We start from the raw sequence: 26,718 nt of genomic DNA, 5'->3' as shown, positions 1-26,718 counted from the left end.
CAGCCCAGTTTTTCTTATTTGTAAATTTAGACCAGCAACTCTGGATCAAAATCTTTTATGATGTCATTCCTGCCAAAGTTGATTTAAGTCTTTATCTACTTCCCTGACTTCTGTAGTCAGGGCAGATGACCTCTATATGTACTTATTATGTACACCTTTTTGGTATGCTTCAAAAACCATTATAGCAGTGAACAGAAATTTTGGTAATGCTTTCATGGATAACTGCCACAGAATATAAAACTTCTTTTATAACTGTGGACTTTGACTTTTAAAAAACTCAAATAAACTAAAAGCACTAATAGTCGTGAAATAGCACTTTTTTCCCTTACTCCTGAGAAAGTTGGTCTTCACATTTTTATTATCCTCTAGTACAGTGGTTCTCTAAGTGTGTTCCTCAGATCAGCAGCACGTACCTCATCTGAGAAACGCCAACCTTGTTAGAAATGCCAGTTCTGGCTCCCTAGCCCTGTTCTACTGAATCAGGAATTCGGGGAATGGAGCCTAGCAATCTGTGTTTTAACAAACCCTTCAGGTGTTCTGATGTGCCCTAAAGTGTGAGAACGACTACTTTACAATATACAAATGAAGAATTGAAATGCACAGTAAAGTATAAATGTCCAAATATCTTTATGTAATGATAATTTATAGTTATGATTTCAGTACTCTGTACATTATCAACATATATAATATTAAAAATACTACATATGAATGAAAAAGCTCAATTAGTTATTGCAAGGGTTATTATTGCATTTTAACAATCCATTCTTGCATTTCCTCTGTAGCTGTTGTGGCAACAACTCGATAAATGCTTTTATTTTTTACCTATTGTTTTAGCAGTTGAAATTAGCAGAAATAAGTATGTCTTCTGAATTTAAATAAAGTGTTTCATTAGTGATTCTAGTATTTTATTACTTTATATTTAATTTATTGTTTTTGATTCTTAGGTAATAGTCTCTTATGTTAGGTCACTTGAATTCCTTTCTGAATTACTGTTTTCCCCTTTGGTGTCTTGCACAAAATGGACATGTCACCTCTCTGATGTACCTTCTGCCTTCAGTCTGACTTAGAGCATTCAAGAAATGATCTATGTCAAAACTCAAAAAAGTAGTGCATGTTAGACAACCAGATACTACATACCACAAGACTGCAATTTGTTGAAGATTCCAAATAATCTAGCTACTTCTCTGCAGGGCTTTGGTGACTCCCATAAAAACTTCACAATGAAAAACTGTTTAAGAGTTCTTGGTTTCAAGCAACAGAAACCAAGTCTGGCTTATTTAAGCAAAACAATGAATTTATTGAAAGATATTTGTGACTCAGAATTTCTAGGAAGTCTGAAGAATCAAGCTGAAAAAAGACAGGTGCAAGCATTGTTAGACAGCAGCCAGACCAAAGGCAAAAACACACCCCAGAAGTTGTCCAATAAGGACACCACACGACCACAATTATCTCAAACGCTGTTGGCCATTGCTGCCGCTATCTCTAACAACAGTTCTCCCAGTTCCCAAATTCTCCTAGCTCCCAAACTTTTTGAAAATATTTAAAACTGATTCATTGTGGCTGCCTTTAGTTACTTATATCCTCAGTCTGTTCAATCAGACATATATTTGCTAGCACTACATGGAAACACCTTACAATAAGATTACCTCCTCTCATTATATCTAATGAACATGTTTCAGAATCATCTTACATGGCTTATCTGTAGCAGTGTGCCCTGTTTGCTACTCCCTTTTCTCATGGTTTCCTGTTACCTCTCTGACCTCAGGCCTTTCTTTAGGTTGTTTCTCTGGCTGGAACATTCCCTTACCTCCCTGTACCTTAGCTTCCTTAAACTTCTATCCCAGCTTAAAATAACATCCAAACTTCTTGCCATAGTCCATAATGATGTCTTTAAGCTTTTTAAACAACCATCCACATTGAAAAAATTAGATGTACATTTTTATACTCAGATAAATATACACATGCACACACACACCATATATGCATATGACAGAAACAAAGTTTCTCAAGATAATTCTTATCCTTACTAGCTGTGATATGTTCTGATGTTGTCTCATCTACTATAGTCTCTTTCTTTTTTTAATGCTAGTATGTGTGATCCATTAAATTGTGGATCATGACCCACAGTTTAAAAAATTTGTTTACACTACTTACATGTTTAGTTTTTATCTACTTTTTAAACCTCATTGTTTCTAATGTCCTTCTCATTCATTTTAACCAACCATTCTAGACTTCTAGTTCCTTCCTAAATACCAGGATCTTTCCTGTGTCACAGCTTTTGCACATGCCACACTATATCTTCCTGATATATTTTTCTTCCTGTTTTCCATAGGACTGACTTCTTTTTATCCTTCAGTTTCAACCTAAATATCTCTTCTTCAGAGGTAACATTCCTTGACTAGTTGATCTAATATGCGCCCTCCCATTTATTACACTTTAGTATTCTATTTTTCTCTTTCACAGGTTTAAGAAAATGTCTAATGATCTTATTTCCTTTCTTATTTTTGACCACCTGCCCCTTATGTTATGCAGCCCTTACGACTGTAGAGGTCATGTTCCTTTTTTCCAGGTGCCAGAATACATGCTCAGTAAATATTTGTTAAAAGGATGTGTACAGAATAGCCTGAAAGCAATAAAACATTGTACCAATGTAAGATATTATAATGATCAACATTACTATATTCTATCTTCATAATAAATTTTATGGTGTGAAATTTGCAAGGTATTTTATTTTTTTAATTTGCCATTTTCATACCATTGCTTGATTTTGCAGTTGACTAGCTTATTGGTGAGAGGATATTCAAGACCTAGGTAAAATCAAAACACATAATTTAGAGATATTATACATCTGGACTTGTGGATAAGACACCTGAAGATAAAGAAACAGAAAAATTGGTTATAACTAAAATAAATTGACATACATAATCATCCTAGTGAATAAGCAAGCAGGGAATATTCAGGGTCATGCTTAGTCAGGGTATATGCTAAGGCATGATAGGATGCAGACAGCACTAATTTACTGAATTCAATGGATCAGAGTCCTGACATTTACATAGAACCTGATAATAGAGTCAGCTATGAAGAAGCATCTGTCAGCAAGTATGCACATATCTATGTGTTTACATTCATTACTGGATACATATGCAGAACAATGGAAAGATTTCTCTTCTGCTATAGAATAATGTGACACATTATTTTCATAACGGTCTGAGGCAATCAGTAAAGAACAAACAAAAGGAACACAGCAGCATCTTTCAAGTGTGCACAGAATTGCTTGGGAATTTAGCTGTTTCAGTAGTGTACAGTGCGGAAATAGTTAGCTGCTTTCAATCTGATATGCCAAAAATTGAGTACTTTTCTCAAACGTATGTCTTCGAAATTTCTGGGGAAATAGTGTGCAAGCAATATCTCATATGTATTCATTCTAGCAGTATGAAAGACAAGTTGATCCTAGGTATCAGAATTAAAGAGTTATTATTTTTAGTACCTAGAAAGAAAGAAGTGTTTGTTTTTGTTGGTGGTGCCTTTTTTTTTTTTAAACAAAATTTCTCCAGTATTTACTCAGGAGCTTAGAACATTTAGAACTGAAAAGACGTTTAGGAATTATCTGTGCCTGACTCTGACTCTGGCTCCAGACAGGCCTCCAACAAATGCATTAATACTTATCTTCTTACCCTTGAAGAACAATGACTAAGGATATTATGGTCTGCCTCTATTACCCAATCCAGTGTTTAAAAGTCTCCTCTCTTCCCCACTGCAAGTGTATAAGTGTCAGAGACAAATTCAGCAACAATTTGTGACACTTCATTTCCTAATATAATTGTGTCTTTTTTCCCCTAGAAATTACCAGTCTTTACCCCAGTGTGTGTTTATTCAAGCCTTCTCCTCAGTCCCATGGGTTATGATTGAGTAATGAGCATAATTTATGGATTAGGCATACTCTTTAGTGACTTTCACTCTTATCCTGTTCTTTGCTCATTTTTTTAGCTAATGAATCATCTCCAACTAGGGGGAAGTATGAAAATGAAAGCTCTTTGCTGCCATATTTTTATGCTGACTTGAGGGCTATAGATACAGATTTTATATATCTGTGATGCATTTGTTTACATTACTATTGTTCACTGAGGACTAATTTATAAAGGAGTCATACCCCAAAGATGGAGTGATTTAAACCCCGTGGAATGTTTCTCTTATAATAGAGTTGCAACTTCCATGATCATAGAACTTCTGAAATCTAAGTGTGCAATGGTAAGTATCCTCCAAAATAGTCTCGCCTTTTCCATCTCTATTTCTTTACCATTGCAAGTACATCTTCTGCAGATTCCATTCTGAGTAAGAGAGGAGAGTAGTGGGGTGTTAGTAAACAGTTAACTAAGGTGTAAGGAACTCCCAAATAGCAACAGAAAGTCCATATGTTCCCTATACCAGCTTTTGGGACTGTTCCTCAGTAGTCATTCACACATATCATTGACATACGTAAAAAGTTAAGTTCTTTTTATGTGACAGAATGGTTGAGAGCATGGGCTAAGTGCAGATGCCAAATCCATTTTTTACCAGCTGTGTGATTTGGATAAAGCTATTTAACCTATCCAAACTTCAAGTATTCACCTTGTCTGTGGAAATAGAAATTATAACAGTACCCATCTCAGAAAGTTGTAATGAAGATTAAATGAGTTAATACCTGAAAAGTACATAAAATGGTGCCTGTTATGTAGTAAATGGTCAGTAACTATTAGCTATTGATAGCCATTATTACATGATTTATTTATAAAATCAACTTACTACTGTGGAGCATGCTTAAGCATTTTGTTTGGACTATGGAAAGGAAAGCTGGCACCATTTCCTGCACCTGTCAAAGAACTTATTTATTGCCCTGTATCTATGTGTACACCTTACTTGGTTATACTTAAATACTAACATCAGATTGTGTTATTTTAAAAACAGCTAAATAGGATCATTATCATATTTAGCAGACATAAATTAAAATGACCTCACTTTTCTTTTCACCTAAATTTGAAATCAACATGGCTGTTTTATTTTATTAAATAAATATATAATGAAAGAAATACATAAATGAGGTATCCAGCTGGGAAATACAACAATAATGAGAAGAACTGTGTATTTTAAATGGCATTTTTCTATCTATAAAAAAAAACGTTCTCTGTGGAGTTGCTTCTGTCACCACCCCAAACTAAAATTTGTACATCGATCTGTGGTGGCTCTTCCTGGAAAGCAGTAACTTTACCCAGTGTGGAATAGTTTTGGAGCACTCTAATTATTTTACTAAAATTTACATCAGCAATTACATTACAAATTAATTTGTAATGGGTTAAAATGACCTGTTTTAAATAATACAGAAAAATCTTGGAATAGTTTAGCACAATTTCTCAATTGTGCTAACCAATTTGTTTGGTTTAACAAAACAAAAGAAGGATTTATGTTTTAGAAATTTACGGAAGTCACCATTATGTCAAATGTACTTTCAAACAGAATCATATTCTATTTGTTGGCTAGTGTGCCCACTGTGTAGCTGCAACTGTGTTAAGTGTTGAGGGTACATATGGGAATAAAACATAATTTCATGGGAGTACGAATATATGAGGAAAGTAACAGTATATGGAGAGCTGTATTTCAGGTATGCGCAAGGTGTTAGGAAAGTACAGAGAACAGAACATAACAGGCCTGTGAGGAGTGGCCACAGAGGGCAAAGGGTCCTGAAAAGAAATTCTGAGATAAGGTGATGCTTGAACTGAGAGTTTAAGGGTGATTTAGACAAAAGAAGAGAGCTGAAGAGAAATGCAAAGGCCTTCTAGACAGAGGAAAACACGAGATATAGCAGGGAGGCAAGAGAAGATGGCACGTTACAGGGACCAGCAAAAAGGTCAGTGTGGTGTAAGCGAAGAAAGCACTTGAAGTCCAGAGATCATGCAGGCATCGGCTCTGATGGTTCTTAGAAGGCAGGTCAAGGGTTGTGAATTACTTCCGAAGGCAAGAGAGAATCATGGAAAGGTTTTTATGAAAAGCTTTATTTTCATATTTGCGTTTTAGAAAAATTCTCCTGGCAGCAAAGTGAAGATAGATTGGAAGAGAGCCCGAATAGAGGAAGGAAAACTAATTAGAAGGCAGTTATAATGGAGAACATTATGAGTTAAGGCAAGTGAGTACAAGAATGGAAAGGAGAATTGGAGAATTATTTAGAAGGTAAAATTAGTAGGATTTAGTGACTGATGTCAATCTGAGCATGGAAAGTCAGCAGTAATTTCCAAAGCTGAGGGTTGTGGTGCTGCCCTCTGCTGAGAGGGGGAATATAGGAAAAAGAGCAAGAGAGAAAGAATTCCCTTTTAGGCATATGTTCAGTTTTACATTTGAGACTTCCCATATATCATGGGGTTCCCTAACAGAGGTAACCAGGTGGCTGTTAAAGAAACCTAGATTTAAAACTCTTAAAGTATAATTAGAAAATGGAGCTATCAACTTATGAGCATGTATATGGTCAGGCAGTATATGATAAAGGCATATGGTCCGAATAAATGTGAGAAAAAAATAAGAGCTGAAAATGGAGACCTCAGAAATTACCAGTATTTAATGTGCCAGAAAAATGGAGCCTCCAAAAGCTCTCGAAACATAGTGGTTAAAAAAAGTAAAAGGTAAAAAAATATGTCATAGAAACTAATGAACAAGAGAGGTTAAAACAGAAAGACCTTGCACATAGAAAATGTCTGCAAATATCTACACCGAATTGTCAGTACTGCCTAGCTCTGGAATGTGGTGTTGAAGAGAATGACCAAAAAACTGGGAATTTTAATTTGATATTTAAGTTTTTAAATAAAGTATTTTATACCTCTTTACTATTTTTGCAACTTCTTGTGAGCTTATACTACTTGCAAGTAAAAATAAAAGTTATGTTAAAATGTAAGTTATAGTCAATTGAATATTAAAAATAAATCAGTCGAACAAGCTGCTTAATCAGAACAGAACCAGGAGGGAAAGGGCAACATGGCGTGGTCAACAATATTATACTGCAGATAGGTCAAGAAAGATGAGGACTGACAGCAGCCTTTTAGCTTGGTATTTAGATGTGCTCACAGGTGACCTTATTAAAAGCACTTTCAGTGAAAGGCTAAGGGCAGAAGCTGGACTGCAGTTGTTGGGAAGCGGAAAGTGAGGACATGAGGTGGCATAGTCACCCCATCAAGGAGAACCTTGAGTGTAAAGAAAAAGAAAAAGAAAGAGTTAGGGATCTAGGGCCCATGGTAAGTGAAATCTTTGCTCAAGATCCTTATGGTGGCGAGAAAAAGATCGATGCTAGCTACCTGAGGTTTACTGCAAGTCACCCAGGAGTGTGAAGTAGCGTGAGGAGCTGACTTGCAGCCCCCAGTCATTCTGGATCCCAGCTTTCCTAAAACTGGGATTTGCAGGAAGTTTTGTAAGAAATTTAAGAAGTCACGCAGCAGGACTTCTTGGAGGGAAGAGACCTGAGCTTATTTATAGGCTGGAGGTAGGCACCAGTATACAAGCAAAAGCTCTAAAGTACAGAAAAGTGTTAAGGTACTTATAAAGAAATGTACCTGGGCTTCCCTGGTGGCTCCGGGTCCCCAAAAAAAAAAAAAAAAAAAAAAAGAAATGTACCTTTAGTTTGGAAAGTAAACCCAACTATTTCTGGGAATGAAGTTTCATATAAAATACAAAAACTCACCATGTTCCAAAGGCTAAGCTGATATATTTTAAACATATATTCACACTAGAAAAAAATGAATAAGATGATATAAATAAATTTCTTTCTTTTTTCTTCTTCTTCTAAAGCCGAACAACAACTTATCCTTACACAGAAACGCAGATGTACAGCCAAAACACTGGAGGGAATTACTTTGATACTCAAGGGAGTTCTGCACAGGTGACTACCGTGGTCTCATCCCACAGTATGGTGGGCACTGGTGGGATTCAGATGGGCGTCACGGGAGGACAACTCATCAGCAGCTCTGGAGGAACCTATCTGATTGGCAATTCAATGGAGAATTCTGGTCACTCAGTGACGCATACCACTCGGGCTTCCCCAGCGACAGTAAGTATTTGAGTTTTTATTTGTTTAATTTAGGTCCTTGATAGCCTCTATCGTACATTTTTCTCTTTAGAGAGAAAAAATCCAAAACACTGGGCTGGGGCAACAATGTGCTGTGCAGTTTTAGTGTGTAATTTTTTTCTAATATATGTTAAAATCCGTACTTAAATAGTAAAATTAAAAATGTTTACCCATATGCCATATGTAAAGTCATTTTGCATTCTACCAGAGGGACACTTTGGGAAGCACTGATCTAGGTGATTCCAGTGAGAAGCATATATATTGGCTCTGATCATAGGTATGAGCAAATAATATCTTAGGAACACAACCACATATTTGAGTTTTCAAATTTTTAATATTTAATAAATATATTTATTTTGACACAGGATATCTTAATGTGCTAAAATGCTGTAATAGAAATAGTAATAAGAACCTATGCGGAATTTGATATCCTCAAACTCTGTAACCTGGCCTTTACATTTTTACCTCAACTAAGCATAGGCAGAATAATCATTTAGGACCACCTAGCTAAAGTAGAAATGGAATTGATTTTCTAGATGTTTCATATAAAAGGGGCCTGGGGATTTGAATTAAGTGCATGTACCCCTTTTCCATAATCCTACCATATAGTTTGTTCTTATAATGAAATAGAAACAAATTGAGTAGAAAATAATTGTATGAGAGGCTTTACATTTTTCATTTTGTGGATTTTCTTCATGATATAATATAGGTACTTGGTAAGTATTTTGTATATAGTTTTTTCTGTTTGTAATGATTGCATGTGTTCATACTTTCATCATTTAATATCTTTTCCCTAATCCATTTGTTCAAGCCCTTATTTTTAATTCACTATTTTCTGGTAACGTCAGAACAGATAACTAACCGTTCTAACTGGAGAGTTCTTTTTTTGTCATTTTTTCTTTGTATTTTTGATTCTAATGCCCATTTCTCTCTTGCTTTTGATAACACTAAATACAGCATTTCTAAACCTTTTAGTCACAGCAGTATATTTATGTAGCTTAGAAACTAAATCATAGCTTCTCTGGACCTCAGTTCCCCTGTCAATAAAATAAGGGGTTAGTTAGACTAAATGATTTCCTAATATCCTCTCAGCTTTAAAATCATAATATTTACCAACAAATTGTAAAATGTTCTAGATGTAAAATAACTGTATCTTTACCATAAAAGGAAAAGAGGTAGATTAGGTACCAGTACTGTATAATGCTCCTGATACAGGCCATCCAGAAAGTGACTTTCAGTGGAAAGGGAAGTACTTACCACTTACCAAGGCCTTAAGAAAACTGGAAAAAATGGGGAGGAAGAGTCCTTTCCCACTTTCGTTTCATATATACCCTCTCTCATGCTGGCTTACCAGCGCTCCATCCCCACCCCTCTCCTGCTTCACCTTCCCCAGGCACTGATACTTGCCTTCACACTGAATTTTAGCTATCTGTTAAACATCCTCATGAACTAGATATGGGTTTACTAAATTTACTAGTGCTATCATTGAGTTAACTAAATTGATTACTCCAGGTCATGTATATATAGGTACAAACATTAGCAGGATGAATTTTATAGCTTGATTTTTTTGTTTGTTTTTCTGTATAGAGTGTGAAAAATGACATGACTCCTTAAGTTATCCATTACACAAATTTGGTGCAATTTTTATTATATTAATTGGTAAATTAACACAAAATAACTGACTTATAACAGCTGAGAATAGTGGGAAAACTATTTTTAAAAGATAAATTCCGAAGTGTCAGTTGCACATATTAATTCACCCTTTTAAAAAGGCATTAATATTTAAGGTTCTGTAAAGGATGGTTTTTTGTTTTCATTTTTACAAGAAAATTTCCTTTTTAGCAAAAGGAGTTTAAAAGTTAAATAAAGAGAGAACTTTTGCATGGAAAAATCATAAGGTGTTCTCATCAAAGCACATGATAGTGACATATGATAGATACATATTATCTAAATATACTTCTGCTAGTAATTATTACCTTACATTTATTACCACAGTTTATATTTGATTTAGATCCCCCCTCAATCGTGCTGAAGATCTTCATCTGCTTCATTCACAGTGAGGTGGTGATTCTGTACAGTTTCACATCTGTTCCTATAGTAAAGTTAACAAAGTTTCAGTGCTATGACACCTATTTAAGATTTCCTCCCATCCTCCTCTTGCCAAATGCTAGAAAATTTGTGCTATGTATTATAGTTGTTTAGACTCCTGAAATGCTAGATTTTTTGGTAGGTGCCGTGTCATTAAAGGAGATTTGCTTATTTTCATGTACCTTTTTCATTCACTGTAGAACCATAGAAAGAATGTCTATGAGCACAGTCTCTAAGAACCTGTTAGTCGAGATGCAAGCCATTTCTTTCCAAACGTTGAGCCAGACTGTGCCATATAAATTCAGTTTTTCTGACTGTTCTTCTGTGTTCAACCTATCACCCATAGCATGCCTGATGCAGCTAACTGGGTAGGAGTAGCCTCTACTATTGCCAGAATTCCTGACAGTAGTAGTCAATTGGGCTGTGCCTTAAGAGTCTGTAATAAGTGGAATGTATAGTCAGTTAATTCAGTTGATGTGAAACTAGTTAGATTTGAGGGCTCGGGAACAGCACAAACCTAATACCTTTACGCGGTTTCTGGTTACCAAGGTTTCCTGCTCTGGTTCCCAGAATAATTGCCTTTGCTGTCTCTTACATTTGACCTCTGTCTATATAGAAATACTTTCACTTAAATTTATTAGGATTAACTTTCTGCCACAAAGAGGTTTACTCCAATGTGCAAACCAACTTCTCAGGATAAATCAGTAAAAAGAGATGATTTAAAATTGAAGCCACTACTAAGAAAAATAAATGATCAGCACTTGAAATATTTTGTTACCTAGTCTAATAGTCAATATAAAACCATCTTTCTTATAATAGAAGGATCTTTATTTACATTAATGGAGAATTTTTATTTGAACATATGATTTACTTTAGTTTTACAACCTTAAGTGAAAAAATATTTTACATAAACATGTTTTAGTATTTCATTTTTGCTATGCATTGTAAAATGTTTCAGTTTTCAAGGTACATAGAAATTTCAGAAGTTTTCAAAAGATTATTACGGTAACATATTAAATTTTATTTGATGAATATATTATGGTACAAGCTACCAATATTCAGATTTGGTCAAAATACTTTTTCTCCTTTTACTGTGCTCTTTTATTTGGTCAATGGAGTCCATGTATAAATTATTAAATATGTGTGTATGTATATATATTTTTATTTATTTAAATATAAGTATAAACTTATACACATTTAAAAGGCATTTCCTGCTGATAGTATTAAATAAGAATTTTCAAAAAGATTATGTAACATTTTTTATTGGAACATCACTGGGTATGACTTCAGCTAAGTTACTATTTGAGTAAATAAACATTTTACATTTCATTAAATTAATGCTAGGGATCTATTTATTGTTAACATTTCAGGAGAGCATGGACATTAAGGTAGAAGAGTTGACTACAGTCATATCTGAACTCATTATGCCTTGATCTTCCTTCTAAATACATCTCCATAGTGTTCCTTATGTGTCTTTATTCATTTTAAACTCTAATTTATTTTTCATCATTATTTTTCATATAACCATATTTTTTTTAGAATTTTAGAATTTTGGAACCGGAACACATTTTGCATTTGAGAATCAAATATATATGATTGTAGTTAGTGATATTTTTGTATTTATCACAACATAGTTTATCTATACCAGACTATATAATAATAAGCAATTTGCTATAAGAAATTTAATTTATTCATTCCTCCATAAAATAACATTTGAATTCTTATAATGAGATGGTTATTTATGGAGTTGTTTTTCTTCTTGATAAGAAAACTAACTAAATTAGATTACATTAACCATTTTTGAGACTGTGATATGAAAGCTAATTTTCTACTTTTCTGTATATACATTTAGTAATTATATGTTAAATGGCTCTTGCTAAAATTAGATCCCACCAAAGGGCACAAGGAAAATGTGTTGAAGCTAATATTGTTCATATCTCTACCTTTTTTGATTAATGAAAAATACTGTAATTTTTTCAATTGTTTGGAGGAAAATTTCAATGTCCATCTACTGCTATATAAGTAAAAGTTTGGCCTATCTTATATAATTTATAGAAAGTTAAGAATTCATTCAAGAATTGTAGATGCTTTTATTTCTTTATCCTTGGCTTTGCATGTAAAGTTTTCCTGAATTTATTTATGTGAATTAGTTATACATTCTTAAGTAGCACAATTCAAAAGATAAAAGAAAGTACATAATGCAGTGTCCCTCTCACTTCTGTTCCTCAGTTCTTCTCCTTAGAGGCAATCAAAGTTATCAAGTTCTTTGAGTATCACTCTGGAGATATTCTCTGAATGTACAAGCAGAATGTCTCTCTTTCCCTCGCATTAGCATTTTTAATTTTTTTTACGAATAGTAACAAAAATACTGAATCTTGCTTTTTTTTCCACCTAATGGTGTGTGTCAGAGATTTTTTTTATATCAATACTTGAAGGGCTTCTTTATATTTATGGGGAAATGACTATATTAGAAGGAGCTGAACTGCCCATTCTTCTTACCAAAGGGTAAAAAATGTTAAAATAATGTTGGATTACTTGTTATGGCTATATGGAGATAGAAAAGCAACATAGTCACATAAGACAAAAATTTCTCTTTAATTGTCATATATAAAGATATGCTTGGAAGAAATTTTTTGTTAGAAATGTGATGTTATGCATAAATCAGTTATTTTATATATTACATATTACAGAAATAATAAATTTCTATTTTAAATAATTTTCTTAGTTTTACAGTTAGCCTGAATGATTTAAAAATGAAAGTCATGTAGAACTACTTTCTCCACTTATTTTGGCAGAAGTATGTATGTCCATTATGGTCTTAGTATTTTCTGTTTTCCTGTGTCCCATTTTCCCTAGGCCAACCTGAGCTCTCAGATAAAACTCCTCAGAGACAGTACCACGAATCTTCTGCTTTCTGCACTAAATCCTAAATTGACTGAAGGTTCTGGGACCTTATTTTCAAAGCACTTAATAAAATGGGACTTTGAATGACTTGTAGTCTCCATTGCTTCATCTATATTCCATTCAGCTGTCAGTCAGTTTCACACTGCTCCAGCCTTTAAGCTGATAAGATCTAGAGGCAGTAATTTTATGGCTAAGGCTGTAAGACATTCTACTCCTAGAAATCTTGATAAACTAGAAGGTTAAGACAAACAGAATGACAGGGGCCTTCAGCTCCTCCTGAGCATAGCTGATGGATTCCCTTCTAAAGCAAAATACAATGAGTTATTTTAATTTTTAGCTATTTCATACTGAAACAGCATTTCAGAACCACAGGTGTGTTACAACATGCCAGAAATGGCTAGATTCTATTTCATCTAAAATCTAGATTAGGAAGGTTTAATGATGTTTGTAAATTCTGCTTATAAATATGGAAGTAAACTATGTTCCAGGTGACCTGTTGTATAACTTTAACTTGATCCTTATATTTATAAATCAAATTGCAAGTTAATTTACTAGTTTGAAACTACTGTAGATTTTGAAGGAAAAAAATCACTAATGTTTCATTTATGGAAGCTAGGTGATCCAGATAAAATATGAAATGTATTGGTGGCAAATTAAAATATACTGTCATCTGTGAGTTACATGTGAGTCAGTATTAGACCCATAAAATTTAATACTGCCTGTTCCACTGGCCCATGTCTTTTATTTTAATGAGAGAAAATTCTAAACGATGCCTATGACCAATTATCAATTCTCAAATGAAAGGGAGTTTCTCCATGTTCCCATGTTTATGAGTATATCCTCCAAAAGCATGTGATTTGGTTACCACTTTCTCAGTATGCATAGCTACAGTTGTATTTGTTGGCTATGGAATTGTTTTCTCTTAACATCTAGGTTTTTAAAAATTATAACTGTTGGTGCCCCAAAATTTCATGGGCTAGGGATTTTGTAATCTATCTGTAGAAAGTTAAAATAATTTAACTCATTTATTTTAAATTTACCCCCAAAAGTTTTAGTAACTTTTCCCATCTGCCTTGTGAGAAAGGAAGATGTGATTTTTAATTGTCCTTTCAAAATTATAGGAAAGATGCAGTTAGACAAGAGAAGGAAATATAAAATTAGGAAGGAGGTAAAGAGGTCAGAATTCGCAGATGATATGATTGTGTACCTGATAAAAATCATAGAGAATCAAATGAAAAACTATAACCAATAATAAGAGAATTTAGTAAAGTGACTTAGTACAAAATTAATATACAAAGAAATCAATAGCTTTTCTAAATACAATTGACAGTAGCTAGAATATAATGTAAGCAAAGATCTCATTTATAATAAACTCAAAATATGCCAGGCAGTAAACTAATAATATATGTACAAGATCCAGCTGCTGAATAAAACTTTTTAAGTTCCTAAGGGACAAACAAAGAAGCTTGAATAATTGAAAGAGAAGTTTCAGTATCAAACATTTTGAATCTCCCTAAATTAACTTAAAAATTTTGATATGATCCTAATCAAGATACCAATAGATTTTTTTCTTTTGTAAGAAAGACTGTTTACATAAATAAACATGCAAGAGTAGTGAAGAAAGTTGTATAAAAAGAAAAATAATGATGTGTGGTGTGGGACACAAACAGCCCTACCAGTTGTTCAAACATATATAAAATTAATAATTAAAACAGAATTGTCTAGGCACATGAATAGACCAGTATTGGCCAGTAATAGACTATAGGCCAAATGCATATAAGAATACAACATATGACAAATGTGGCATTGCCTGTGAATAGAGAAATGATGAATTATTGATAAATGATGCTTGGGACAACTGGATAACTATTTTTAAAAGAAAATTAGATTGGTTCTATACATTGCTCCTTATATAAAAATTAATTTCACTTGGATGGACAATTTTTTTTATTATTCTGTTATAGTGGGGAAACATGATGTAAAATTCAGATCCTACAAAAAAATACGCTGATGTGATCAACTACATAAAAGTAAAAACATTCCATATGACAGAAACCACAGCAACAAAAGGCAACAGTGAAACAACAACCTCACATAAAGTTTTGAAATGTTATATTCAAAGCACGAATGCGTTTAATATATAGACCACTCATAGAAATCCTTCAGAAAAAAAAAGAGACCAAAATGAGGAAGGCATTTGAAGAAGCAGTTCACTGAAAAGGAAATGAAAAATAAACTACAAAGAGATACCATTTTTCATCTCTCACACAGGCAAAGTTAAAAAGTTAGTAAACCTTGGCAAAGGTGTAAAGAAACAGGCAGTCTCATTGTTGATAGTACTAAATTGGTACAGGATTGGAGAGCAATAAGGAAATTTTTATTAAGATTGAAAATACAAAAAAAAAAAAAAAGATTGAAAATACACATAGCCACTGACTCAGAGAGTACTTCTAGGAATTTAATCCACTGATGATACTCTTACATATGTGAAATGCTGCATAAACAACTATATTCATTGTAGAGTTATTTGGATTAGAAAAAGATTGGAAGAAGCCTAATTGTCTATAAGCAGAGAAATAGTTAAATACATTTTAGTGCATTTGTCCATTCAGTGGAATTTTGTACAGCCATTAAAAAGAGTGAGGCAGTGTGTGTATGTGTTTAATGTGTGTAGATAGATAGATAGATAGATGTGGAAAGATCTCCAAATATATTGTTAAATGAAAAAGCAAGGAGTAATGTGTGTGTGCGTGTGTGTGTGTGTGTGTGCGTGTGTGCACACGCACGCATGCGTGCACATGGCGCACGTGTACATTTAAATAGAAATATACATTTCTATATGCTTATGTAAGTACAAAGATCTCTCTAGAAGAAGGAATGAAGGAAAAAAAGGTGGGAGGCATGTGAATATATTTTCTATTCAAAAAAAGTGATTTATTATTTTAAAAAATCTTAGGCAAGCTCTTAATGATTATAAAGTGTATCTATTTGGTCATGCTACCCAAATGCATGTAACTGAAACAACCCTTTCTTTATGTGCCCAGTATAAAGATTGTCTATGAGGTATCATGATTCAAGTTAAACCTTGATCCTAGGTTTCAGAAAAAGTCCTTCTTTATCAGACTGTTGAAAGTTTAGAGAATGAAAATGTGCATTAAATTTAGTAAAGATTTCTAGAGCCATTCTTATTCAATACTTTGGGGTGAAGGTGAATGTTTGGTATATTCATGTACTTAGAGTCACTCACTCTCTCAAACATTTATTGAGCAATCACTGTTGACCAGCCACTGTGCTTCTATGAATATAAAGGTTTACAATATGAGTAATGGAGCTAATTTCATCAGTGAAAGGTACCTAATCCTCCAAGGCAAAAATAGAAATCCACAGATAGCCCCCAAACTTCTTTTACGTGGTTAGTTTCATTTTCTTTCTCATCACATTATTTTTTAAATCACAAATGTTAATATGTTGTAAATTGATTACTTTTAGATTCACGAAAATTGTGCTTATCTTCTGATTATGTTACTAACATAAACTGCAAAATTGTCTAAATGCTGGGTAGGATTGGATAGCAAGAGAATGAAAAAGAATGAAAATAGCGAAAATCCATATAATAAACTTTAAAACCACCCTTTAAACAGAGTTAGCAAGGGCCATTTTAGGAATGCCTGTTACCTCCCTACTTATTCTCCCTGAAGTATTAATTGCAGTCTAACCCTGGCAAAGAAAATAAATTTGATTATGTTTTAGTGCAGTGTTCTCAAACTTGAGTGTACATTATGTGTGGAGCATTGATTAAATGTGCACGGCTGGACCCCACCCCCAAGGCTTTTGATTCAGTGTGGAGAAGGACCCAAGATGTGCATTTCTTATAAGCACCTGGTGGCTCTGGTAATGCCGATCCAGAATTACACTTTGAGAAAACCTCTGTTTTAGCGATTATATGAACTAAATACAAAGTGAAAATGTTCTTGGTACTCAGAATAATCTGCAAAAGGCAGATTTGAAATCTTAAATTTGAAAATATCAACTTGGCCTTAAATCCTATCACTTAATCCTAACCCAGCAGATTCCTGAAGGGTAATTGTAGCCCTGAGTGCTTATACAGTTGATATCTCAAAATTAGTTTTATTGTCACACATCAGTAATGCCAGTTTCACAGAGTCCTGGTGAGGGTGGAGGGATGTAGGCTTTACAGAATAATCAGTGGAAGCCCGATACAACGGTCTTGGTTTCAGTTCACCTAGTTAAACCAAATGTTCTCAGAACACATTCAGTTCATGCAGGTATCTTCTCTATATGTTTTTTCTTATCAATATTTCAAAATAGCTTTAGGTGGTATAAAATTGCCAAAACTTCAGGCTGAAAGCATAATGATTAAAATTTTTTTCTCTAGATGTCATAAAATTATCAGTGAGTAAAAAGTATTTCATGTAGTTAAGCGTTTGCAAGACCTAAGCCTTCTTTGCTCTAAATGCTTAGTGTATAAGATTAAGATTTTGTCTTAGCTTTTATTCAAGAGGAGATGAAAAGCAAAGCTGGCTAGGTGTGTTTTCTGGGCATTTTTAATTTTTTTGAGTTAAAAGAACAACCCGTCCTGAATATCTGAGTTAAGCTTCTTTTTAATATTGCTGTGGAGTAATAGATTCATATGTTGATTTCTATATCACTTGAATATACAACTTACAGAGCGGTATCGTATTCACAGCTTTATCCTCAGTGAGCTGTTTCTATCTGCATTGCAGGGACACGTGGGCCCAAGAGACACCTGGAGATCCTTAGAAGGGATCCTGTTACTAGAAGGGAACTGATTTAACTGCTTCGTGCAGGGCATTCAAAGTTTGAGGGCCACAATCTACAATGAGAAATACCTTTACTTTGTGGCCCAGTACTCATACACATACATATATGCATACATTCATGAGTATACATCTATATATACACACATGACTATTATATACATATATACATGTATATATGGACTAAAACCAAAGTTCCAGGAAACAATACTTACCTGTACTGTGTGCCAGGACATCTGAGTATTTTCTACTCTATTTGATTTCTTTAATTTTTTAAAAATGCTGGTCAGGATAATTGATTTCATAACCTACTAATGGGTTACACCTTACTTTCTGAAAAGCGCTGCTTTGGACAAATTGAAGAAGAGATCAAACCATTAGCAATACAGATATGATCCACCAGAATGCAGTGTCCATTCTTTTTTTTTTGGTTTTTAGTTGTTGTTGTTGTTTTGCATTGCTAACAAGTGCCCAGATAATTCTAACAAGTGTCTAGGACCACTCTTGGAGAAAAACCTGCGTTGTGATTATATAGACTACATGTAAAGTGAAAGGGTTTGTTTCCTTTGTGTTCCTGGTTGAAGTACTTGCTGTAGAAGTCCCCCGCCACCCAACACACACACACCAGGAGGTGTAGTTTCTAACAGGTATAAGGGTGCTGGTCACATGCTCATGTCAGCAGTCACAGATACTTTTTCTGAACAAGCCACCAAGTAGAAATTGTTTCTGTCTTACTTGATCTCAAATGCAAACAAAATATCAAGTCTTACAGTTCAGGAGAAAAATTACCCCAAAGGAAATTTCCAGTCTTAAGTGTATTCTCTTCATTGGGTTTCTCTAAAGAATTTACTATTCTTTCACAAGGAAACAAAAATGCTGTTTCTCTAAGAAAGTGTTAACTGGTGAGGTTAATAGAACAACCTGTATTAACAAGAAAATTAAATCATTATATCACTGTTTTTATGATGAGTAAAATTTAACTATCCATTCAAAAGTTTTTGTTGCTTTGTAACTTGATCACTTTGAAATCATTTTCAAGTAATGCTTATTAATCATATGTAAACCCTTTCCTATTAGAAAGTAAATCTTGTTAACAGTAAATCATGTAGCAAATTTTAATTTTACAAGCCACTTCTCAGAAGATAGTTTCATTAAAAACAGTGATATTTCCTCTTGATTTATATTCTTGTTATATTTGTATAAAATGGAAATACTGTTGAACTCAGAGTGATAAACCTTGGATTCCAATCTCATAGTTAACACCTATGTAATCTCAAGAAAGTCCCCCAATCCCAGAGAGCCTCAATTTTCTGATCTGTGAAAAGGAGATAATATTGCTTGCCTTTGCTATTTCACAAAGTTGTGAAGATCAAATGAGAATTAATGTAAAAAGGCTTTATAAAGCATTATAGTATTACTTCTATTTTTAAATCACTTTCTTAAACAGTTCTAGAAAGGAAATAATTTCTACCATGAGACCAATTTTAATTCTAGTGGTAGTTGAATATATCAATCTTGACCTTCAGTCTTTAAAAAAGATTAAAAGGCCATTTCAGAGTCAAGAGAATATGCCTTGACCTATAAAGACAATGAATAAGATGATATAATTGTTCTTTTTCCTTCTGTTTTATTGGCATGTAATTGAATGACTGGCTGATGTTTACATTAAGACAAAGTCCTAATTGTCCACATATATCATATTCTATTTGGGCCATTGAATAGATGTGCATAATGTGTATGTAAATCACATGTACAGGGAATCCTCTTTTTTGCCCCATGCAACTCATGCAAAAGTTTCAGCACCTCTCACTTTGAGATCAGTCTTCCTCTTCCTTTTTACTGAGGGTGATTGGCATTCCCCCAACATTGATGTATCCTGACGTTGGAAATAAGGTTAGCTCTAAAATAATTGTTTCCAAAGTTACTTAAAAATAAATAACTCTTTCTGTTAGAAGTAAATAATGGTGATGATAAAATTAATATCAACAATTTATGAAAGGCTCCGAACCTCTACACATTTCCCTGCATTTGAAACTGAGGTTTACCTTTTTGACATCATCAACTGCCCCTAAATGAACCCTGTGCTCCAGCCAGTCTTGATTACTTGTACCTGAAGTATCTGCAAGTGGCATCAATTTTACTGAAGATGTTGTAGAGGAAAGAGCTGAGGTTTAGCATCACGCTTTCCAGAGCACAGTCCCTCAAAGCCTCTCTGCACCACCTGTCCCCCCCAGTCTGTCCATTCATTTTACCAATGAGCATTCACCGCCAGTGTGCCCAGATCCCCATCTCCTCAAATCTCTCAACCCTTCAGCAGAGCACTTAAACCTGATACTAACTCTGCTGAACAAGGGGCCATCCTGTGATAAGGATTCTCCTTCCTTAAAAGGCAATGGGGAGCTATAAATACCAATAATAAATAACGATGGGGAATTATAAATAATGGGGAAATGCTTTTTTTTTCTTTATACATTGTTCTCTTTAAAAGTATTTGCTGCCTTAAGGAAACAATAAACAAGATGAAAACACAACCCTCAGAATGGGAGAAAATATTTGCAAACGAAGCAACTGACAAAGGCTTAATGTCCAAAATATACAAGCAGGTCATGCAGCTCAATATCAACAAACAACCCAATCCAAAAATGGGTGGAAGACCTAAATAGACATTTCTCCAAAGAAGACATACAGATTGCCAACAAACACATGAAAGAATGCTCAATATCACTAATCATTAGAGAAATGCAAATCAAAACCACAATGAGGTATCACCTCACACTGTCAGAATGGCCATCATCAAAAAATCTACAGACAATAAATGCTGAAGTGGGTGTGCAGAAAAGGGAACCCTCTTGCACTGTTGGTGGGAATGTAAATTGATACAGTCATTATGGAGAACAGTATGGAGGTTCCTCAAAAAACTAAAAGTAGAACTACCATACGACCCAGCAATCCCACTACTGGGCATATACCCTGAGAAAACCATAATTCAAAAAGAGTCACGTACCACAATGTTCACTGCAGCACTATTTACAGTAGCCAGGACATGGAAGCAACCTAAGTGTCCATCGACAGATGAATGGATAAAGAAGATGTGGCACATGGATGCAATGGAATATTCCTCAGCCATAAAAAGAAACGAAATTGAGTTATTTGTAGTGAGGTGGATGGACCTAGAGTCTGTTATACAAAGTGAAGTAAGTCAGGAGAAAAACAAATACCGTATGTTAACACATATATATGGAATCTAAGAAAAAAAAATGGTTCTGATGAACCTAGGGGCAGGAAAGGAATAAAGATACAGATGTAGAGAATGGACTGGAGGACATGGAGGGGAGGGGGAAGGGGAAGCTGGGACAAAGTGAGAGAATAGCACTGACATATATACACTACTCGATGTAAAACAGATAGCTAGTAGGAAGCAGCCGCATAGCACAGGGAGATCAGCTTGGTGCTTTGCGACCAGCTAGAGGGGTGGGATAGGGAGGATGGGAGGGAGGATCAAGAGGGAGGGGATATGGGGATATATGTATATGTACAGCTGATTCACTTTGATATGCAGCAGAAACTAACACTGCATTAACTAACTAACATTGCAAAGCAATTATACTCCAATAAAGATGTTTAAATAAATAATGAAAAAAGTATTTGCTGCCTTAGTAAAAGTACAATATTGATCTCTTCTTTGATCTTGGGAAAGGAGAATATAAACAGAATATTTACTGGACATCCAGACATCATTTGACCCCTCTTCTCTGTTCTCTCAGCCTCTTTCCCTAAGGGCTTAGGTGTGACTTTTCTCTGTTGTCCTTTTCAGGACACTGATTCTTGGGTGGATATCTTACAAGCCTCAAGTGACCTTGGGTGCTTAGACACTCTCCACTGGTCCCTGGATTCCAACAAGGCAACATTAGCATTTGAGTGACTGGAAAAGAGTTTGCAGCCTGTGTTTTAGGTCACATGTTTATCATAGTGTGTATCTATCCCCCATCAGGTAATAGGTGCCCTGTCCCCTTCAGGTCCTTCTTAGAGGGTTTGCTGTATCTTTTTTTTTTTTTTTTTTTGCGGTACGCGGGCCTCTCACTGTTGTGGCCTCTCCCGTTGCGGAGCACAGGCTCCGGACGCGCAGGCTCAGCGGCCATGGCTCACGGGCCCAGCAGCTCCGCAGTACGTGGGATCCTCCCGGACCGGGGCATGAACCCGTGTCCCCTGCATTGGCAGGTGGACTCTCAACCACTGCGCCACCAGGGAAGCCCGGTTTGCTGTATCTTTGTAGGAGCTCCACTGAGCTTTATTTTTTTTCCTCCTGGATGTGACATACAGCTTCTCCCTGTTCCTACTGATTTCTGTTCCTAATTCCTGAGTAATCATGGAAGAGTTTTTTCACTGGTGCAGTCTGCAACAGACATGCATACTTTCTATATTCCAAACAAATAGGGGTTTCTTCTGCCTTACAGAGCCCAGGTATTTTTTCCCTTGAATCTACCACACAAGAACTAAGGTCTTCCTGTTGCCATGTGGTCATATTTGTGTCACATTTGTGACCATGCCACTCTATTTCAGAAGAAAAAATAGTTGTCATAGTCTTTAATGAGCACTCCATTCTTAGTATGGAGGGAAGCCACTTGTGCCCAAATGAGGGAAACCACTTACACCATTCCCTGGGATTCTGTCTTTTGAGAATTCAGTGTTTGGTTGGGGGAGCTGAGTCACACCTGTATTTACTTTAATTCTGCAGTTCCTAACTGGTGACACAAGGTCAGACATCGTTTTCTCATGGCAACTAGTATTACCTTCCTCTCTTTCTTCACCCAAATTAAGCTTCACTCACAGCAAAACTCATGGGTGTCCCTGCACTCTCTGATGAAAGTCTGTTTTCCTGAATAGTCTTCACTGTGAACTACTCTCAGCAAGTGCTCAAGCCAGGTCTGATCTTTCGAGTTATGCTCTGTAGTGCCTTGTCATGGGACACACTGCAAAGAGGTCTTTCATCTTTCTGCTAATGTGCAGTCAGAAAGAAACCTGGCCTATGCATGTAGGAAGCTCTCCACATTACCTGAGCTCTGACTCTTCAGACTTTGTCAGGCATTCTGTTGGGGTAGCATCTGAGGCTGGTGGTCTCACACTTATAATTCCTATGGCTGGAAGACTTTTCATTGATCTCTATCGCTTTTCTGCCCCAGAAGCCTGCCAGTCCTCTAATATTTCAATGGCGTGTCTAAACACAGTGCAAAATCCTCTTCTCCAGTTTCTGAAAGTGTTTCTGCAGTAGCACTGGACCAAGGGTTTCTGTCTTTGACTGATAACCACCCTCAGAGTAGATTCCCATTCTCATGGGAATCCTGTTTTAGCTGGCGAACGTGGAGGGTTTTAATTCATCCCTAGTATATTGCTAACGATCTTTTTTTAGTCTTGCAGAAAAGACTGATTTTTCTAAGAATTCATGTGCTCATGGTGGCTGGAAGGGTTATCAGTTTCTTACCTGCTCTTTCACATAGGGAGTTGTAAGTCTCACCCACTCCAGTAATGGCACTTAATGCTCTATAAGCCTTTCCATGCTGAACGTCTCATCTCAAATGGAACATCCCACCATTTGATCTCAGAGGAGTTGCCATAGCTTCTTACCTGATTATGAATCAATAGTTCAGGATCATCATGAACCAGTCTAAACTGCCAAGCACCACGTATCCTAGCATTAGATAATCGTGAAGAAGAAATGTGCACTATTGACGATTCAGTCCTAGGATGATTATTCAGTAAGAGATACAACTGGGCACTGTACCTTAGTTCAGAGAATTGATTCTTCAAACAAAAAGCTAAGGTATACTCATAGTCTAAAGCTTAATTAGGGAAGAAATGGAAAATGTTTATTTACCATACTTATTTTTTAATTGTCAAAAATAACCACAAATCCTTTAGTCATAAAGAAATAAAAATTGCTGTTATCAAACAAAGCCAGATGTGGATTTCTCCCTCATTATTGCTCAGCTATTATATTTTTGATAATTTTTACCTTTCACTTAAACCTATAAAATCACAAGATACAGATCATTTTATTTTTAAATAGACCGAAATCTAACCTCAAAATTTCCACACTCAAACTTTAAAGAAAGTGTAGGCATTTTAGCAAATTTGAATTTTGAGCAAATTCTTCCTAGAAGTGATTTACAGTCACATGAGGATGAGACTTTTCAGCTGTCGTTTTATATAGGTTTTTTTGGTTGTTTTGTTTTTTTTGGTTGTTTTTGTTTGTTTAGTTTTTTTTCATGTGGGCCATTTTTAAAGTCTTTATTGAATTTGTTACAATATTTCTTCTGTTGTCTTTTATGTTTTGGTTTTTTGGCCGTGAGGCACGTGGGATCTTAGCTCCCTGACCAGGTATCAAACCCACATCCCCTGCGTTGGAAGGCGAAATCTTAACCACTGGACTGCCAGGGAAGTCCCAATATATGTTTTCTCTCTGAAAACAAGAGCACTTATTGATGCCTTTTTAAGAGATGTAATACTGAGGTCCTTTATAGTTTTAGTGTAACATTTTGGTAAAATGTTTACTCATTACATTTACATTACTCTTTCCATAATTTTTTTTTTGGTTTGTACAATATCATTTTCTTCAATTTATTTTCAAGTATAATGATGAACTACATTAACCTTCCATCTGGCAAAGAGTGTTGCAGAAGCCAATTAACTTAATTTTGTGATTAAAAAGAATTTAATCATATAATAAATTGTATTATATCATCTTATGAATTATTATATACTTTAAGAGTATATTTTCTATAATTTCTACCTAACATTCTTTTCTGTATTACATTTTATTAACTCTAGGGAAGAAGAACAAGTAACTTGGGGAAATAACATAAAATTAAAGCTACTAATTCCTAAGAAAATTAAATTTAATGTTGACATAATTGAGACTGAACATTCTGTGTATAAAGTATTCCACCATAAAGCAGTTGTAAACTTGATGGAAAAAAAAAAGACTTTGCTTTGCTATGGATTTTGCCATCCATCTTTTTTTTTTGGTAGGGGGAGGCAGTATGTTGAAATTTCAAGGCATCATTAATTTTCATAGCCAATGTAAAGTATGTTATCTGTGTTTGGAAGCATGAAATATTTTTTATAACTGCTTATAGGGATGTTGATTTGATCAGATAGCAAAAATAAAAATAATGATTTCTTTCCTATATAGTGTGATTTTTAATTTAACTGTAGTTAATATTGTTAATAGAATCCAGTAATCAAATACAGGGTGTTTGGAACCTGATCTTACAGTAAGTGCTGTAGTGCTAGGAGCTGAGAGATAGTGATCTTTAAATATGAGGTTATCAAGAGTGCATCTCATTTATTATTGGCACCTGCTACTTAATTAAGGTGTTATGATTGCTCATGGTGTGCTGAGATTACATGGAAGAAAACTGTTTCTGTGATTGTCCCTTTTTTTGTTGGCTCTGAATTATCTTCTCTTCTACATTCCATTTCTGCTATCATTTCTAATAGCTCTGCCTCACCACCACATCCTAAACTATGATGTAGGGACCATGATTACATCTAAATGTGTTCATACTAATGACCCTCTACTTCCAAATTTTAATACAGGGTTTAGAGAAGAATGGATAGATTTAGAAGCTTTTGAACATTGATGAAGGTGTCTTTGCACATTTGCATTAAAATACTAATGCATATTAATAAAACACAAATCTGCAGTAGTTTTCTTTTGTGACAGAACGGAACAAATATTAAATACTCTTTGGGTGGGAGACTGTTTAGAAAGAGAGCGGTTACTCTCTCACATGTTGAACTACGAAAGTCAAGAATATTTTAACTAGCACAATCCTCTGGGGTTCCTGCTTCTCAGGTCTCCCTTCTTATATAATTATGGAATATTCAAAAAGGTTTACTTTTGTGATTGAGCTTATTATTAGTGTGCCTAATTTTATGTTATTCTCTGGGATTGGGGGGAGGAAGGAGGAAATACACATTTAGTGAGAGCTATTCATTAGCCACCATTGAAGAAGAAATTGAACTTTAAAGAATCTATCAAAAATTCTCTGGTGAGCCTTTTATTACTATCTTGTCTTGAGCCCTTTTTTTAATGACATCTATTATCAGATTGAAATGGCGATTGAGACGCTGCAAAAGTCTGACGGTCTGTCCACTCACAGAAGCTCTCTTCTCAACAGCCATGTAAGTTGCCTCTTCTTCATGTAAACTAATCTCTTGCTTGTTCTGCATGTGTTGCTTGCTTCTAAATGCTTGTTTTATTTATTTACTTATTTATTTTGCTTCTTAACCTTCCTTTCTCAGCCCCTTATGATCTCTGTGTCACTTAATGGCAATTTTGCACAGTGGAATATCTAAAAATAGAGCCCCCAATATACTACTTCACTAGGTTTTTTTACTGTTTTGGTACAGATATATTTTCAAGTTAATAACAAGCTACCAAATATTGGTAAAAAGTAACTGATGATTTAAATTTTTCTAGTGTGATATTTATTTACTGTGAAGCAAATGTTTATAATCTGCATCTTCGAGTCTGAGACAGAGAAATGGTCGTGTCTGTTTGTATGACCAGTAATATTCTTTAAGTGGAAAAAAGATTGCTAATGCCAAACCCAATGATAAACTGTTCGAAATGATTTATTTACCAGTAAGACTATATAAAATGAGCAGGAAACAGCTACCTAGATGAGCTCAGGTCCTAAGACCTAAAGAAAAATGAATCTGGGCCAAAAGAAGAAGTGAGATTCTAGATAAGCCATAAACTGCCAATAATTCAGATAAAACAGGATTATTGTTACTATTTTTTAAAGCTTTTAACTGTTATCAGATGCAGCATCACTACAACAC

The 26,718-nt window shown here is 34.9% G+C and overlaps 1 protein-coding gene across 6 annotated transcripts in view; it reads left to right on the top strand.

Annotated features, from left to right (window-relative positions):
• Window positions 1-26,718, top strand: part of RFX3 (regulatory factor X3) — a 284,844-nt gene that overhangs the window by 181,281 nt on the left and 76,845 nt on the right. For 5 of the 6 annotated variants that reach the window (XM_024734283.1, XM_024734284.1, XM_024734288.1 and 2 more), the window contains exons 4-5: window positions 7,804-8,062; window positions 25,981-26,055. In XM_024734283.1, the coding sequence (XP_024590051.1) occupies window positions 7,804-8,062; window positions 25,981-26,055 (334 nt within the window). The remainder of the gene's footprint in view (window positions 1-7,803; window positions 8,063-25,980; window positions 26,056-26,718) is intronic. The other variant, XM_024734289.1, reaches the window with a different exon arrangement.

The sequence above is a fragment of the Neophocaena asiaeorientalis genome, unplaced genomic scaffold, assembly GCF_003031525.2.
Source record: "Neophocaena asiaeorientalis asiaeorientalis breed wild unplaced genomic scaffold, Neophocaena_asiaeorientalis_V1.1 scaffold256, whole genome shotgun sequence".
Classification (NCBI taxonomy): domain Eukaryota; kingdom Metazoa; phylum Chordata; class Mammalia; order Artiodactyla; family Phocoenidae; genus Neophocaena; species Neophocaena asiaeorientalis.
The sequence above is the reverse complement of the archived record's forward strand: the minus strand, read 5'-3'. Positions and strand labels throughout refer to the sequence as shown.